At 33.5% G+C, this 15000-nt stretch overlaps 1 protein-coding gene and 1 long non-coding RNA gene across 3 annotated transcripts; one reads left to right on the top strand and one right to left on the bottom strand.

Annotated features, from left to right (window-relative positions):
• The first annotated feature begins 1091 nt into the window (after nt 1-1091).
• On the top strand, nt 1092-14978 carry LOC143061531 (mitochondrial glutamate carrier 1-like). Of its 2 annotated transcripts, none has more exons than XM_076233756.1 (6): nt 1092-1214; nt 10002-10071; nt 10655-10792; nt 11829-11884; nt 13761-13851; nt 14831-14978. In XM_076233756.1, exons 2-6 carry the CDS (start codon nt 10043-10045, stop codon nt 14955-14957), a joined length of 441 nt encoding a protein of 146 aa, XP_076089871.1. In that variant the 5' UTR covers nt 1092-1214; nt 10002-10042; the 3' UTR covers nt 14958-14978. The 2 variants fall into 2 exon arrangements, with proteins under 2 accessions (XP_076089871.1, XP_076089872.1); XM_076233757.1 differs by lacking the exon at nt 1092-1214 and adding an exon at nt 1429-1480.
• On the bottom strand, nt 1121-1524 carry LOC143061532 (uncharacterized). Its single transcript, XR_012974445.1, has 2 exons — nt 1432-1524; nt 1121-1296 (listed from the first exon to the last, which is right to left on the bottom strand). It is a non-coding gene; the product is annotated as an uncharacterized LOC143061532 (long non-coding RNA).
• Nucleotides 14979-15000: the final 22 nt, after the last annotated feature.

Genomic DNA, 15000 nt, shown 5'->3' with positions numbered 1-15000 from the left:
ATAGGAACATTTCTTATACTCATCAACATATAAGATAAGTTCCTAATATCAGTGGAACAAATATAATACAGATGAGATGGGAAAAGTATTCCATGACACAATTTCCGCAGAACAAATATTATTATAATATTGTTTCCCTCAGGAACAAATGTTATTAGGAACAAATATACGTTGACAAATTTACCTCCGAGCTTTTTTTCTTATGTATAAGCTTCATATCTTAGGAACATCCCTAAACGGGTAATAGGGAATATTAACATAAATGGGTAATAACGTAGGTTTCTTTTTAGCTTTTAAAAGTAAATTATGATATGGATTAAATTAAAAAACAAAAATAAGTGGTCCGGTAGACGTGCTCTGTACAGATAGTGATAATGAAGATAAAAAATAAAACACAATTTATAGGAATGGAGATATGCTCAGAGGGGATTAGAAAATATACATGTTTAGAAACTTAAATGTGAATCTCATGACTGTTTTACTGACCATATACATGCTTATTTTGAAAAAGTACAGCTTTCTGTTTTGGCTGTGATAAAAAAAAAAGTATATATTGATTGTAGGGTGACCAAGATTATTTGCATTTCTAGATTATTCACGGCAGTTATATTTTTAATTTGCGTTTTCAATGCCTCGGAGAAAGTTACATTTGTGAGGAAAATTCTCAGGGAAAATTCTACAAAAAAACGGAATCAACTTTAATCCAATCAGCGACTTTCTGTACTAGACGAAATATCAGTATAGAATTTCCATTCTACATGCTTTTTTTGTGTCTTGTTTCATTAAAACTACAAGAATCAAGATATTTATATAAATGACATAAATGTTATTGAAGAGGAGATTTTTAAATGCACTTTTACTGAAAAAAAACTATATCTTGAAAATAAGTGTTTACTTTTCTTTAAAATTATCAAAACATATTTCAATTCATGTATATTTTACCTATTTACTGTAACATATACATGGTGATTGTACATCGCAGGTAACAATCGACTTCACCGACTTTGACAGATCTATAGGCTAAAAAATTCCGGAATAGTTTCAATTTGTAGTCCTATCTGGGTTTATTTTAGTTTGACGAACTGGTACCAAATACATCATTATCTTTTTGGACCCAGGAGAAGGACACATTATTTTTGCAATAACAAGAGAATACCATTGTCTAGATATCGATACTTATAACTTAGCGTGCTTTTCTTATACAGTAGATAGAGGTATAACGCTGAGCCTTTCTTTATATCTTCTGCTGACCGAAATTTTTAGTTAAAAGACATTTTGCAGGTTGCTGTTGATGACCTCTGTTAGTCCAAATAATTATGACGTCTTGAAAGGCTATTATAATTTTTTTCTTTGACGCCTTACGTCGAAGTAAGGCGTCAAAGAAAAAAATTATAATAGCCTTTCAAGACGTCATAATTATTTGGACTAGACCTCTGTCTGACTTGGGCCTTTTATTCATTGAGCTAACTATTACTATTAGGTATGATTTTTTCTCATTGTTGAAGTCTGAACAGTGACCTATCATTGATGTCTTGGTCATTTTGATTCATTTGATCGCTGGAGTCTGGTGGATAGTTGTCAGACTTGTCTCACTAATACACCTTATCGCTAATCCCGGCTAACCGGCCGCTTGAACTTTTGACTCATACGACAATCACTTTTCCATTGTGACGTCAGATATTTTGTTTTATGATGTCAAAATTTTACAGGAACCTGTGTGATATCCAGTAATCATGGTAATGGCGGACAAATAGCCATAAGTGTATATGAGGTGGCATTACCTGTAAATGGGGACAAAGTCTGTATTAATTATTTTTTTGTAACTTAAATCATGTAAATATTTGTTAAAAAAAAAGAAACGGAAATATTGTAACGTTTCCAATTTTGGTTCTGTTGTTAGGGATTTTAGTTGTGACGTTATTTAAGTTATGACGTCATATTATGCAATGTAAACAAAGAAACGCTATCATTAGGTAACATTTTTTCATATCAAGGAATTATTAAAAATGAAATTGGTATTGCGTTCCTTCCTATTTTATACTAGACTGATAAATATATATTTTACTCAAAGTTTCATACAAATGAGACCGGAAAAAGGAAGTACATTGTAGATTTCTGCGCAGATGCGGGAATTCAAAACATGACATAAAAAAAATTGAATGATTTTGAGTTCATTAGTACAATGAAAATTTTGGGAAAATTTCCCCTATTTTTTTTTTTATTGATTTTTCTACTGTTATTGGGGACTTCGTACCATATCAATAATACCACATCTCCTTCATGTCCTGGAATCCCTGTGTATTCACCCTGGGTCCATTCTATTTTATTTTGTTGTCTTGTTGTATACAATACATTTGTACATTGTACATTATTTGAATAGAGTATGTAAACAAAAATTTGAAAATTTTACTTTCTGATGTAAATGTACATGTATGTTGCATTGATGCTACCAGACAATTATTTTCCGTTGATTTTGCACTACCTTCAAAGGTACCAATCATTTCACCAAGCTGTTCACACGTGTTACCCAGTTTGTGCTATCCAAATATCCTGTGGAGAACACTGATTCACACTCTTAACACTGGTAGCTGGTATTGTTGAGTTGGTAAGGTTTAGTCCAAGATTACTCTGACGTCCAATGGCTGTTTTGCCAGACAAGCTGGGGCTGTGGGAATTTTTGAACCTTTTTTTTTGGTTTTATTAACTTGTCTGTGTTAAGTGGTAAGAGCTGATGTTAGAAGGTCAGTCAATGACGGGCAAACTGTCACTTTATGTAAGATGAGGTTCCATTTGAATCCCAAAATATCATCAAGGGATGTTTCACCAGATGTTGCCTTTGCAAATTGTGTCACTTCTTTTCTAATTTCGTCTTGTAAGACATGAATTGCAGCCCTCTTTGCAGTTTTATATAAAAAAAGAAGATGTGGTATGATTGCCAATGAGACAACTATCCACAAAAGACCAAAATGACACAGACTTTACTCTGTTTCCATAGATCTCTGAAACCTTTACAGGGACTAAACTTAACGCTCGCCCAGTCGCCCAAGGCGACCAGATTTACGGCTAGGCGAATATATTTAATCATCCTGATTGCCCAGTTGGCGACTGTAAAAAAAAATGAAGTAAATCCCATTTTTACCCTTTCCTTCGCTACGGTTCCCAAAAGGAAACCTGATTGTCTTATCAAAGCGATAGTAATAGAGAAAATTTCCGAAAAACCATTAGGTTCTTTCTAATAACCAAAACCCAGTCGGACAGCTATATGTTTTCAATCGGGAGTCACGATATGGCATATACATGTACCTCCTTCTTTCCGCATGTTTTCATAATTGTGCTAAATTTTCTACGATTATTTCATTTTTGGGATACGATTGCTTTTAAGCAATCTGTAGACTTTTACCGTTGACTCAGGGCTCATTCCCTCACGTCAACCGTTTTATTCTAAACATTCAGCAACATCTCAGATTCTTATGATTGTCTTGCGTTAAAAGGTAAAAACAAGCAAAAGGATTGAACATAAACAACTTTCCTGTAATGTTCTTCTCATAATCTTCATGTTTGATTTTTCGCTTGACTTATATGCGTGTTTTTAACAACACGGAAAATCAGAATTAAGCAGTATTTATATTTAGTGTTTTTATAAATTTAGAAACACGTCAGAGGGAATTCCCCAGTTTTGATAAATGCGAGAGTTCTATGAATTCCGATAATTCTATTTCTGTCATATAAGAACTGAAGTAGAGTTTTCTATATTTACCGTTACGAAACTGATACTGTACTCTCATAAAGAAATTGAGACTCATTCATCATATCATAAATTAAATAAACGTTCTTGTTCCAAATCGCAAGTCGCTGGTTTGTTTATGTATTAATGCGCATGCGTATAGTTTTCTTGATTTCAAGGGGTATCACAGTGCTCTAGCTAGAAATCAAAAGGGGCAGGGTGCCAGTGGAGGGCAGGGCACTTTTTATGATAAGAAAGGGCACTGCTCATTTTTTTGTCTACGTTTCTGTGTGTATCACGAGTTAACGAATCTCTTTTTTTTTACTGTATATATTGTTTTTTTTAAATAAAGATGCATCAACTATAGTCTTTATTTCATTGTTTGTGTAGTTATGAATGATATAGTACATCTTCATCAACATATTATGTTTTTACAGTTTAACTTCACTCTACCCTTTATCAAAGAATATGTGTGTGTTTTTTTTTTTTTTTATCTATATAGGAATTATAGCTTTTAATACATCATATCATCTATTATTGAGAGCATTACTAATTTAACAATGTTAACAACATGGATTGCTAAAAGTATAATTATCAAGTAGAAATTGCAATATATATTTTTTAATATGCTCAAAGACAGTTAATATCTTTAAGGTAACATTATTACGTTATTATATATTCAATTGGTAATTTATTACTTTTTTTGATACTAGATAATATTTTTAGAGCACAAATTTGTAATAAGCTAAAACAGGGGAAGTAACTCCAAAATCAATTTCCACCACGTTTGGGTTAATTAAAAACTGTGCTTGTCGCTAACAAGTTGAGATGGAATTAAGGCATTTCTGTAAAGGCATAGTTTTGTTTTGATGACTTAAATTCAATTCTAAAGTCATGAAAGTCTTCATTTATATACGCTCTTCCATTGTGACTTGGAGATCGAAAATGCCGACCCAAGCTAAACACACTCGCTGACAATCAGATTGAGTGGTTGTTCTAGATTCCCCGCTTATTAATTAATTTGAAACTCATTGGATTCTTTCTATGTCTGCCTGTTATTGAGGGTTTAATATTGTTGTTGCATAATTTAAAATCATATGTATCATTTAAATTAAAATCAATGAAGTTTTACCTATAACACCCCTTTAGACGAAATGGAGTCTTCCATATTATCGTTTCGAGTTGTCTCCCTTTCAGAAGTATTTCCCGTCAAAATCGTCAAGAAAAAATTAACTCGTTAGATGTCGATAAACGTCGTATAATATTAAGAACGATCTCAATTTAAACAGAGGAGTGTGTACGGAAGGATTCATGCCCACTGACCCAAAGGAAATTAATAATTAAAGAGTTAGAAATGGGGTTCCTCTTAGAATTAACGGTGATAAGATACGAAGTGAATAGTCCGAGATTACTGGGTACAAGTCAGATCGGCACCTGGTCAAATCGGCACCCATAGAAAAAGTCAAATCGGCACCTGGTTAAATCGTCATCTAGTCAAATCGGCACCTATTTAAAATTCAATTCGGCATCCAATAATATTTGATATAATATATGGGACTGGGACTATATATAAGTTTGTAATTTAAGTATACTAGCATAAAAGTCCCCCACGGTCCCAGTTTGTCTGGCAAATCAGCCGTCGGACATCAGAGTAATCTCAAACTATGAAGTGAAATTCCTTCTCTCTCTCTCTCTCAGTGACTGCTGTGGAAAGTAAACTTGGAATTGATAGCACACAAATAAAACACAATAAGTACATTGCTCGTACGCTTGTATCCGGGATTAGCTATTTTTTAAGTTGCGTGACTATTCAGATTTATATTACCTTTGCATGTGCAGTTGAATTAGTTTTGAAAATAATAGTATCCAGCGGTCATAAAACTTTAGAAAACTTCGAAACTTTTTTTTGTACTCATACTCGAAAATCAACCAACGAAATTGCTTGATTTCTTGTTTCGAGCATGATTTTTGTGCTCCAAGCACTGAGCAAAGTTTTATGCCTTCAAGGCATGTAGTCCAAATAATTACGACGTCTTGGAAGGCTATTATAATTTTTTTCTTTGAAGCCTTACTTCGACATCGAAGTAAGGCGTCAAAGAAAAAAAAATATAATAGCCTTTCAAGACGTCATAATTATTTGGACTATCAAGGCCAGGGCTGCCAAAAATGCGTGAGACTCACGCATGTTCATGCTTTTTTGCAGCAGTATCCTTGGATAAATTTTTTCCTCTTTGATCTTTTCTATTTTGGCCAAATCTCACGAATTTGCTTAATGAAAAGTTTGCAGAACTGCTATACATGTGTCAATGAAAACTATTTGGCAATCGTATCCCTCAGAGCATTCTGCTCTTTGATTAATAGTGTTTTCTTCTAAACTGTTCAATAAGCATCGCAATAGGGATGTTTTCTTATTGTCTTGGAGTCATTACAAGCCTGTGTTTTTGGCTAATAAAGCCCCCTGCTTTCTGTCTCCCCTAATTGTTCAGCTTTTTGTTTGCCGTTGTTATTAGACAGGTGCAGTTGTTGCATACATAAACATCTTTAGACGGAGTTACACTTACCCCGTAAATTCACTCTATTGCATTGGCAACACTTCCAAATGTTTTATAGTTTGTATGAATATTTGTTCTTTCGTATCCCTTTCGTTTATTTTCGTTTACTAAAATGCTCCCCACAACAAGCACAAATCTCCGGACACGGTAATGTCAGATCAGGTAGGTGTCCAAACCAATGTTATTACCTCTACAGTGACACATACACAGTATTCAGATCTTGATATGTCGAACAAAAACTACAGTCAATTCAATAGAAAGCCTTGCACTGTTAGACTGACGTTTTACATTTCAGTGACAACGAACAACATTGTAATATATCCATGATCATATGATATCTAAGTGTAATTCTAGATATAACTGCAAAACGTGTGACATGTTAATAACGGACACGTGTTTTACCAGTACATGTAGTTAAAGTTATAAAACTTATAATACACGTAGTCATGATGATTTGGATTGTAAGTCCTCTAATCTTGTTTCAAAATTGAGTGTACTTTGTGTGGTTTGATATACAATGTATGTAGGCGAAACAAAGAGCAGATTAAACACCCCAATGAATGGACATAGGTCAAGTGTGAACGACATTCAAAACCAACAAATCGTTAACCAACATTTCAACCAAATTGACCATTCAGGAAATTCAATTAAAGTTTGCATTTTAGAAAAAATTTATTACCACACCAATAATCCAACATTAAGTACACCGTTTCGCAGACAAAGAGAAGAATACTGGATCAGAGAATTAGTTACTGCAACACCTTATGGATGTAACGATAAAATAGATACTGTAGGTAACCTGAGTAGCCCTATCTGTAGTTCAGTGAATGTGATGGATTTATTCAATAGGTCTCTTCGTCGGCCAAGAGCCATGGACATCGTCGCTTTAATCCACCTGATATGCATGATGTTTCTATAGATGGCCTTGCCGAACATATTAATAAACCTCTTGGAACTCATCTCTAAACTGTTCTCACATCCGCTTTCTAGACTGAACTCTCTATTGAAAGCGTGTGAAGAATGCCACACTACAGATAGTCGATCTACGAAGTATAAAATAGTTGCCATGGTGGTGGATATTGCTAACCATAGATTATTCAGACCCATTTTTGAACATTCAGAGGAACTGCAAAAACGTTCATTCTTCAATTTGAATTCACAAACAAGGGTATTGATGCTATAAATATAAGTAATATTCTTCACCATAAAAGAGTGAAAAGCAACATTCCTTCTTACTTAAGGATCAATCTTCTATAGTATCCTATTCCTACACCAACCCTGTTGCATCTAAAAAAATTTAATCACAAAAAAGGGTTGCAGAATCTAAATATTGATGACCTCAAAGCTAAACCACCTGATTGTGCCTGTTCACATTCCCATTTCGTGTATAATCCTGCTGGCCATGTAATTTCTGGAGACCTAATCATAGTCAATAACTACAAGTTGAGACAACTTTTGTCCAAGGGTCCAAAATACAGAGAGCCACAGCCAATCAATTGGAAGCAGAACTTCAGACTACTAATGGAAACTGTTGAGGGTTATGCAAAAGACTGGTCAAAAAGAGAAAAGGTTGAGGTTGACACTCTTTCGGAGTGGGTAAAATCAGTGAGGTCATGAGGTCATTGATTCAGATAAGAGTAAGTAAGCTTGAAGGGTCAATGAGCACCAAAGCTCCTTCCATCTTTAAAGACCCTCATGTCATAGAGGATTTGTCTTGCCTCCATGAAAAATATGTTGTCGTTCCAGCTAACAAAGCCTCAAACAATATTGTTTTTGTTTGCAAGAAACACTACATGTACATTGACTGCCTGATTAAGGAACTGGGGATAAATAACACACTTGGAAATCCTACATATACACTTAGTACACTTACGAACCATGAGATCAGGGAAAACCACAAATTGGTTCTAATCTCCTTTGGTGTTAATCCAAAGGATGAAGACCAGGATCTTCCATCCTTATATTGGATTACTAAGCTTCACAAGAATTCTTATAAGGAAAGGTATATGGCAGGTTCTTCCAAGTGTTCCACTAAACCCCTTTCTAAAGTTCTTGCTGCCATACTCACTGCAGTCAAAGAAGGACTTCAGAAATATTCGAAACAGCATATTCAAGAAGTGGTGTTAATCAGATGTGGATACTGAAAAATCGAAAGAGTTATTGGTGAATTTACAATCTCAATCATTAAAACATTGTACATGTACCAACATTAAAACCTTTGATTTTTGAACTCTTAATACCACTATTCCACATACTAAACTTAAAGCTCAACTGAAAGAACTCGTCAGCTTATATTTCTTTAACAAAAAGGGCACTAGATGTTTTAAATATCTAGTTTTGGGCTGAAATTCGGCTTACTTTGTGAAAAATCATACAGAGTCAAGGAAAAAATATACCGACGAAATATCACTGCCATGCTGGACTTGTTAATTGACAACATATTTGTTGAATTTGGAGGTTTGGTCTTCCAACAGACTATTGGAATCCCAATGGGTACCAATTGCGCTCCTCTACTTGCAGTTTTTTTTTTATTCCTATGAAGCAGAATTTATCCTAGGGCTTGTACAGAAAGGAGAAAAGAAATTAGCCTAGTCTTTTAATTTCACCTTTCGGTATATTGATGATGTACTGTCTCTTAATAATAATAGATTCAGTGATTACTTACATTTAATATATCCAAGTGAACTTAAATCTAAAGATACTACCGACACAGATAAATCTGCTTCATATTTAGACCTTTTTCCACAGGCACTTGTCTCAGAAAAAAAAATTCCTATATACTTTAATATAACACAAGGTACTTAACTAAATTTTTTGAAAAATGTCACCCAGTCCCGAATTCTGTTATTTTTCCATTTCTCGGTTTTCAGACCTACTTAAACTTATTATGCCGTAAATCTAAATTGATTTATCTACACAATGGTATATGACACGACAACCATTGTTGTGGGGATCATTAGTAACAGGCCTCAGAAGTCGGTCAACGTGATTTTTTTTTTTGCATACCGCTCCAGACTTTTTTTTTTATATTGGACGAGTTCTGACGTCCCACTGCCACAATTTGTCTGGCAAAACAGCTGTTGGACGTCAGAGTAATCTCAGACCAGTAAGGTTGTGAGGTTGTTGCATTCTTATATTTTTGGCACGTGTTGAGTCAAACCCTTCATCTGATAACTCTGTTGCCCTTGGATCTTCATCTCCCTCTCTTAAGCTGTAGGGGAGAAATGACTTAAATTCTCAAGTGTGGTTACCTAGCCAGGAGACAGAAATTTGTTATTTTGCTAGACAAGTCTAGGTGTAGAGGTTGTAATGAGAGTTTTTAATAGCCATTGATGTATTATGGAATTTCTGTGGGCTACAATGTATCAGAAAGGTGTATTATCAAACTAACTTAAGGTAAACATGGTAAAAAAAAAAAAAAAAAGTAAACTGTCATGAACACTTGGTACATTAGTGAAGATGTTTTGGTAATTTTGTGTGTACAGTTGAAATGTAAGAGTTAACCTTTAGCATTACATGTATTATATATTATGTAATATCATTCAAGTACATGTACATGTACAATGTACCATTTTTGTCCTATGTGACTTTTGTTTAACACTTGACCTAATCATTTACATTTTTTGTATGTCAGGAGTTTACATAAATTTATATTTTTATATTATTTACGTCAAGGTTATGTTTTGAATGTACAATAAATATATGAATGGTTATGTGTTTTTCAGTCTGCTGTTTTCCTTAGAATAGGGTACAGCATTATTGTATCATGACAACAAGGCCAGCAGGTAATGAATTGTAAGTATTTACTCAGAATTATCTTAACCAGTAGTTTCTTTCCAGCTTTGGCCAGATCAAATTTGTGCAAAATGGCATGAGTAGGAGGTTAAGGTGGTGCCAAACTCTTTGAGTAAAATGAATTTGTCTCATTTTAATAATTTTCATAAAATTTGGACAAAATATTATCTTTGACCATGTGACTCTTTGACAAAAATATAAAAATTTTACAAAAACATTTATTTGAACTTTTAATGTACGGTTTGGACAAGGTTGGAGTTTCCTCATTTGTGTGCTTAAAATTTTGATATTTTAATTGGATGTTAAAAATATGTACATGCAGACAGAAAGGGACTCTTACTGAAACCACTGACTTTTTTCTTGATTCTTGTTAAAACATCTTGGATCGACCTTGTAAAATTTGTGTTAAAAAATAAGAAAAGTTGTATGCTGATCCAGCAAGTTTTGAGAAAAAAATTTCATGCAGACAACAAATATAAGTTTTAAAATTATTTTCATTTTGTAAAATTGCTTGTTTATTAGAGAGGTACATGTTAATTGTATTCTCTGTTCTACATGTAATTACAAATTATTTGTTTTTCAGTAATTTAGGTGTAAAGTTTGGTAATGCTGCTGTGGCTGGTATTACTGGTGTTACAATAAACTTTCCAGTAGATCTGTGTAAAACTAGACTTCAGAATGCAGAAACAGGGCCAAATGGGGAGAAAATTTACAAAAGCTTGTAAGTATTTTAAACAAAACTTGTTACCTCAGATGTCATCCTGGCTTTAGGGGACCGTTCAGGATTTTAAGATGGGGCAAAATTTTGAAATAAATGCATATAATCAAGTAATAGCAGACATGTAAAGACTAAAATGAGTATAAAATGCATTTTTTATCATGTGCTACTTACTTCTTAACTTTGATAGTTAGACTCAATAAGTACTGGTACATTTTAACATTTGCCTACATCATCCAATAGGCTTTAATTTCTCTACATAGACTTTGCTATAACAATTTTGATAGTGAATATTCATCCATCACGATCACAATTTTATAATTCAAACATAGTATATGGGAGGAAATCAATCCAAATACTCTTCATGCATTGAGTTGTTTTCAACTTTTTTATTGCACAATAGGCTATTTGCCAATTCCCTTCAATTGACCCCGTTATTAGAGATCCCTTTTTAGTTTTCTCCCTTATGAGGGACATTATTTTTTATTAACAATGGGGAGCTAGCAGAAAGAGCAAAAATACCTGTGCGTAATTTGAGTAATCTTTAAGGTTTTCAAATCTTTTAATTACATTAATTTGTTGTTAAGCTAAATACTTTTGTCATCAGAAATTGTTTTTCGTGAAAAATTAGTTGAACCGCCTATACACCACTCTCAATTTGGTAAAAGCCAATTTTGTCCGGTATGGAACCAGTCTACGATTCACAAAGGGAAGTTATTCGTTTAAAAAGTGTTTAATAACAGAATCAAATTGGTAATTGGCAAATGGACCATTGAGAAATACAGGCTCCTTTGCACCTCTATTTTTATCATTGAAGACCATAATAAAGGTTTAAAAGTAAAGCTCATCAATAAAACTTCTATACCTTCTGAACGATGTGTATTTTTGCCTTATTTACAATCGTATATTCAATCCCTATTCTTGCTGTCAAACTCAAGATAACTGCTTTTGATTTTCTTGTGTTAAAAGGTTTCATTATCTCCACATCTCATTATGTATGTATGGTATAATTATTTATTTTTTATATCTGTATATATAGGTTGGATTGTGCGAAAAAGACTTATAAAGCAGAAGGTTTCTTTGGCATGTACAGGGGTAAGTAATTTATGAAGGGACCTTAAATTTTGTTAATGCTATGAGTATGATAATTGTCATGTCTTTTCTGTGGAAATTCAATCATCAACATAGTTGTTATCATTCATGATCAGGATATATGGTTAAAAAGTTCTTTTTAAAGTCATCCTTACTTTTCCCTTCATAGTTTGCTCATCTGAGGCATGATGATGAACCTTGCCACTTTTTGCCATCTGCATTTTCTATTGTCTGTAGAAACTTTTTTTAAAGTCATCTCCTTCCAAGTTACAAAACCAAATCATATCAATCCTCAATAGATTATTACGGTCCAACGATTTACAGAAAAGAGCGACGATTTACAGAAAAGAACCGAAAAGAACCGAAAAGGACCAAAAAGAACCGAAAAGAGGATACATTTATATTTCTTATATAAAGTTAAAATAATGTATATATTCACGGATTTTTTTTATATTGTTATCATTTCTTCGTAATATTTAAAATGAATACATAATTAAACTGTAGATTGTTCATTTATAGGTATAATATGGATATGTGAACTTACAAAAAAGAAATGAGTATAACTTGGTTTTTTAGTAATATTTTTTTAATATATAATGTATGCTTAATTATCATTTATTTTTCATCAAGGATTTTAATCTTATCATTTAAAAAAAAAATGTTTACATAGATATAAGAAGGTGTGGCAACTCTCAAAAATGACCAGTGTAAAACCATTCAAACGGGAAAACCAACGGTCTAATCAATATAAAAAACGAGAAACAAGAAACACTTATGCTCGGAAACACAAACCACACCAATAGACGACAATCATGCACTGAACATCAGGTTCCTGACTAAAGACGGGGCAAATAAATACAGCGGGTTTCAACGTTATGATAAGCATATTAGATGTTTTTAATATTATAAATACGTAGTAAAAATAAATGAAAAGCTAATATTCTCGTACTATAAACGTTTATCCTAACATTTAAACAATTATTTCGTTTGTTTATATTAAGGGTGTCTCTCATTGGGGGGGGGGGGGTGTTCCGATCCCGGATCCCGCTTACTGTTTTGTCAGATTCCCGTTTCCCGCTTACACTATGTACGTAAGCAATTTTCATTTTTTTGTCATTTTCCGGGTCCCGCGAAACCTCATTTCCCGTTTGCACGACACAATAATTTGACTTTCACGTGTCACGCTTACAAAAAATCGACAATCCCGCGACACGCTTATACCCCAATGAGACCCACTATTAAGATGTCAGCATATTGCCCGGTGGCATTGGGTATGGTTGTATAAAAAGTATACATGTCAGCATCACCATTTCCTCTCGGATGTTAAATTTCAAATAGCATACAGGGAGTCAGGCCTTAATTGGTGACTTAACATTTTTCTTTCTATTTTTCTATTCTACAAGATAGGCATCCGACCCTACCTGTAATGATTCACATGTAAGTTAAAATTAGTCCTACCACAGTATAAGGTTTTCAATGCTTTGCAATATGCTAATCCTTCGATTACAAAAACAAAATCGATTTCTTTTTCGGTTCTTTTCGGTCGTTTTCTGTTCTTTTTGGTCCTTTTCGGTTCTTTTCTGTAAATCGTCGCTCTTTTCTGTAAGTCGTCGAACCTGATTATTCCTTAATAGAATGAACTGATAATAGTATTTGAATTAAAGTTTTTCCAATTTTACGTCATCTGTGCAATAACATTAGTGGAAATAACTGAACTTTCCCTGTGGCTGTAAGACTTAAATCTTTGGTGAGTGGACATGTTATATAAAGATAATTCATTTGTGTTTATTCAAGCTTTAATCCACAAAATATCATGTGGTGCAGTTTTGGTTGTATATGACAGTACATAAAGTTGTATTTAACAATTCTTATATTTTAGGATGGGCAGTGAATACACTTCTAATTACTCCAGAGAAATGCATAAAGTTGGGTTTAAATGACCTGTTCTGCCATCATTTTGGAGGTAAAGAGTAAGTTTTCATTATTTTTTTTTTACAACTATGACAACTATCTAATTCAAAAAGATATATAATAACTGACCTTGTTTAAATGCATGAATGACTTTGATGGGAAAAAAGTATTCTCACAGTGACATGTTTTAGTCTATCATTTTATTGAAAAAATCTCAAAAAAATGATTTTATCAATATTATATTTTGTCAAGTAAATCATGAAAAACAATGTGCTTGTTTAAGCATCTATTTAATCATTTAATTCTCTATCTGTATATCAGTATAGGCATTGTTTACTTTACACAGAGGTAAATGCAAGTAGAGAATACTTTTTCTTGACATAAGATGAAGCTAGCATTATTATCCAGTACCCATGGTACATCTGAAATAGTAGGAGGCCAGCTTTCTTTGCATAATGAGGAGAATTTTGTCAGATATTTTTATGCCCCACCTACGATAGTAGAGGGGCATTATGTTTTCTGGTCTGTGCGTCCGTTCATTCATCTGTCTGTCCTTCCATCCGTCTGTCCTTCCTTCCGTTCGTCTGGCTTCAGGTTAAAGATTTTGGTCAAGGTAGTTTTCGATGAAGTTGAAGTCCAATCAACTTGAAACTCAGTACACATGTGCCCTATAATATGATCTTTCAAATTTTAATGCCAAATTAATTTTTTGACCCCAATTTCAGGGTTCACTGAACATAGAAAATGATAGTGCAAATTTCAGGTTTAAGTTTTTGGTCAAGGTAGTTTTTGATGAAGTTGAAGTCCAATCAACTTGAAACTTAGTATACATGTGCCCTGTGATATGATCTTTCTAATTTAAATACCAAATTAGAGTTTTTACCCCAATTTCACAGTCCACTAAACACAGAAAATGATAGTGCGAGTGGGGCATCTGTGTACAATGGACACATTCTTGTTACTTGTAAAATCCATCATTAAAGGGAGAAAATAAGCTGCCTTTCCTATATTTAATAAACATTGTATTTGTATTTTTAGTGGAACTTTACAATGGTATGGGCGTTTGAGTGCCGGTGGACTGGCTGGTGCCTGTCAGATTATAGTAACTACACCCATGGAATTGTTAAAGATACAACTCCAAGATGCTGGCAGGAGTGGTAACTAATTTTGTGTATTTTGACAATATTTACATAAAAATTATGAAAATG

The sequence above is a fragment of the Mytilus galloprovincialis genome, unplaced genomic scaffold (assembly GCF_965363235.1).
Source record: "Mytilus galloprovincialis unplaced genomic scaffold, xbMytGall1.hap1.1 HAP1_SCAFFOLD_375, whole genome shotgun sequence".
In the NCBI taxonomy this organism is placed as follows: Eukaryota; Metazoa; Mollusca; class Bivalvia; order Mytilida; family Mytilidae; genus Mytilus; species Mytilus galloprovincialis.
This window is presented reverse-complemented; position numbering and strand designations above follow the sequence as displayed.

Coding starts and splice junctions, on each gene's coding strand:
- LOC143061531 (XM_076233756.1), top strand. CDS start 10,043: ATGACAACAAGGCCAGCAGGTAATGAATT. Junction 10,793..11,828: donor GAGAAAATTTACAAAAGCTT/GTAAGTATTTTA, acceptor CTGTATATATAG/GTTGGATTGTGCGAAAAAGA. Junction 13,852..14,830: donor CATCATTTTGGAGGTAAAGA/GTAAGTTTTCAT, acceptor TTGTATTTTTAG/TGGAACTTTACAATGGTATG.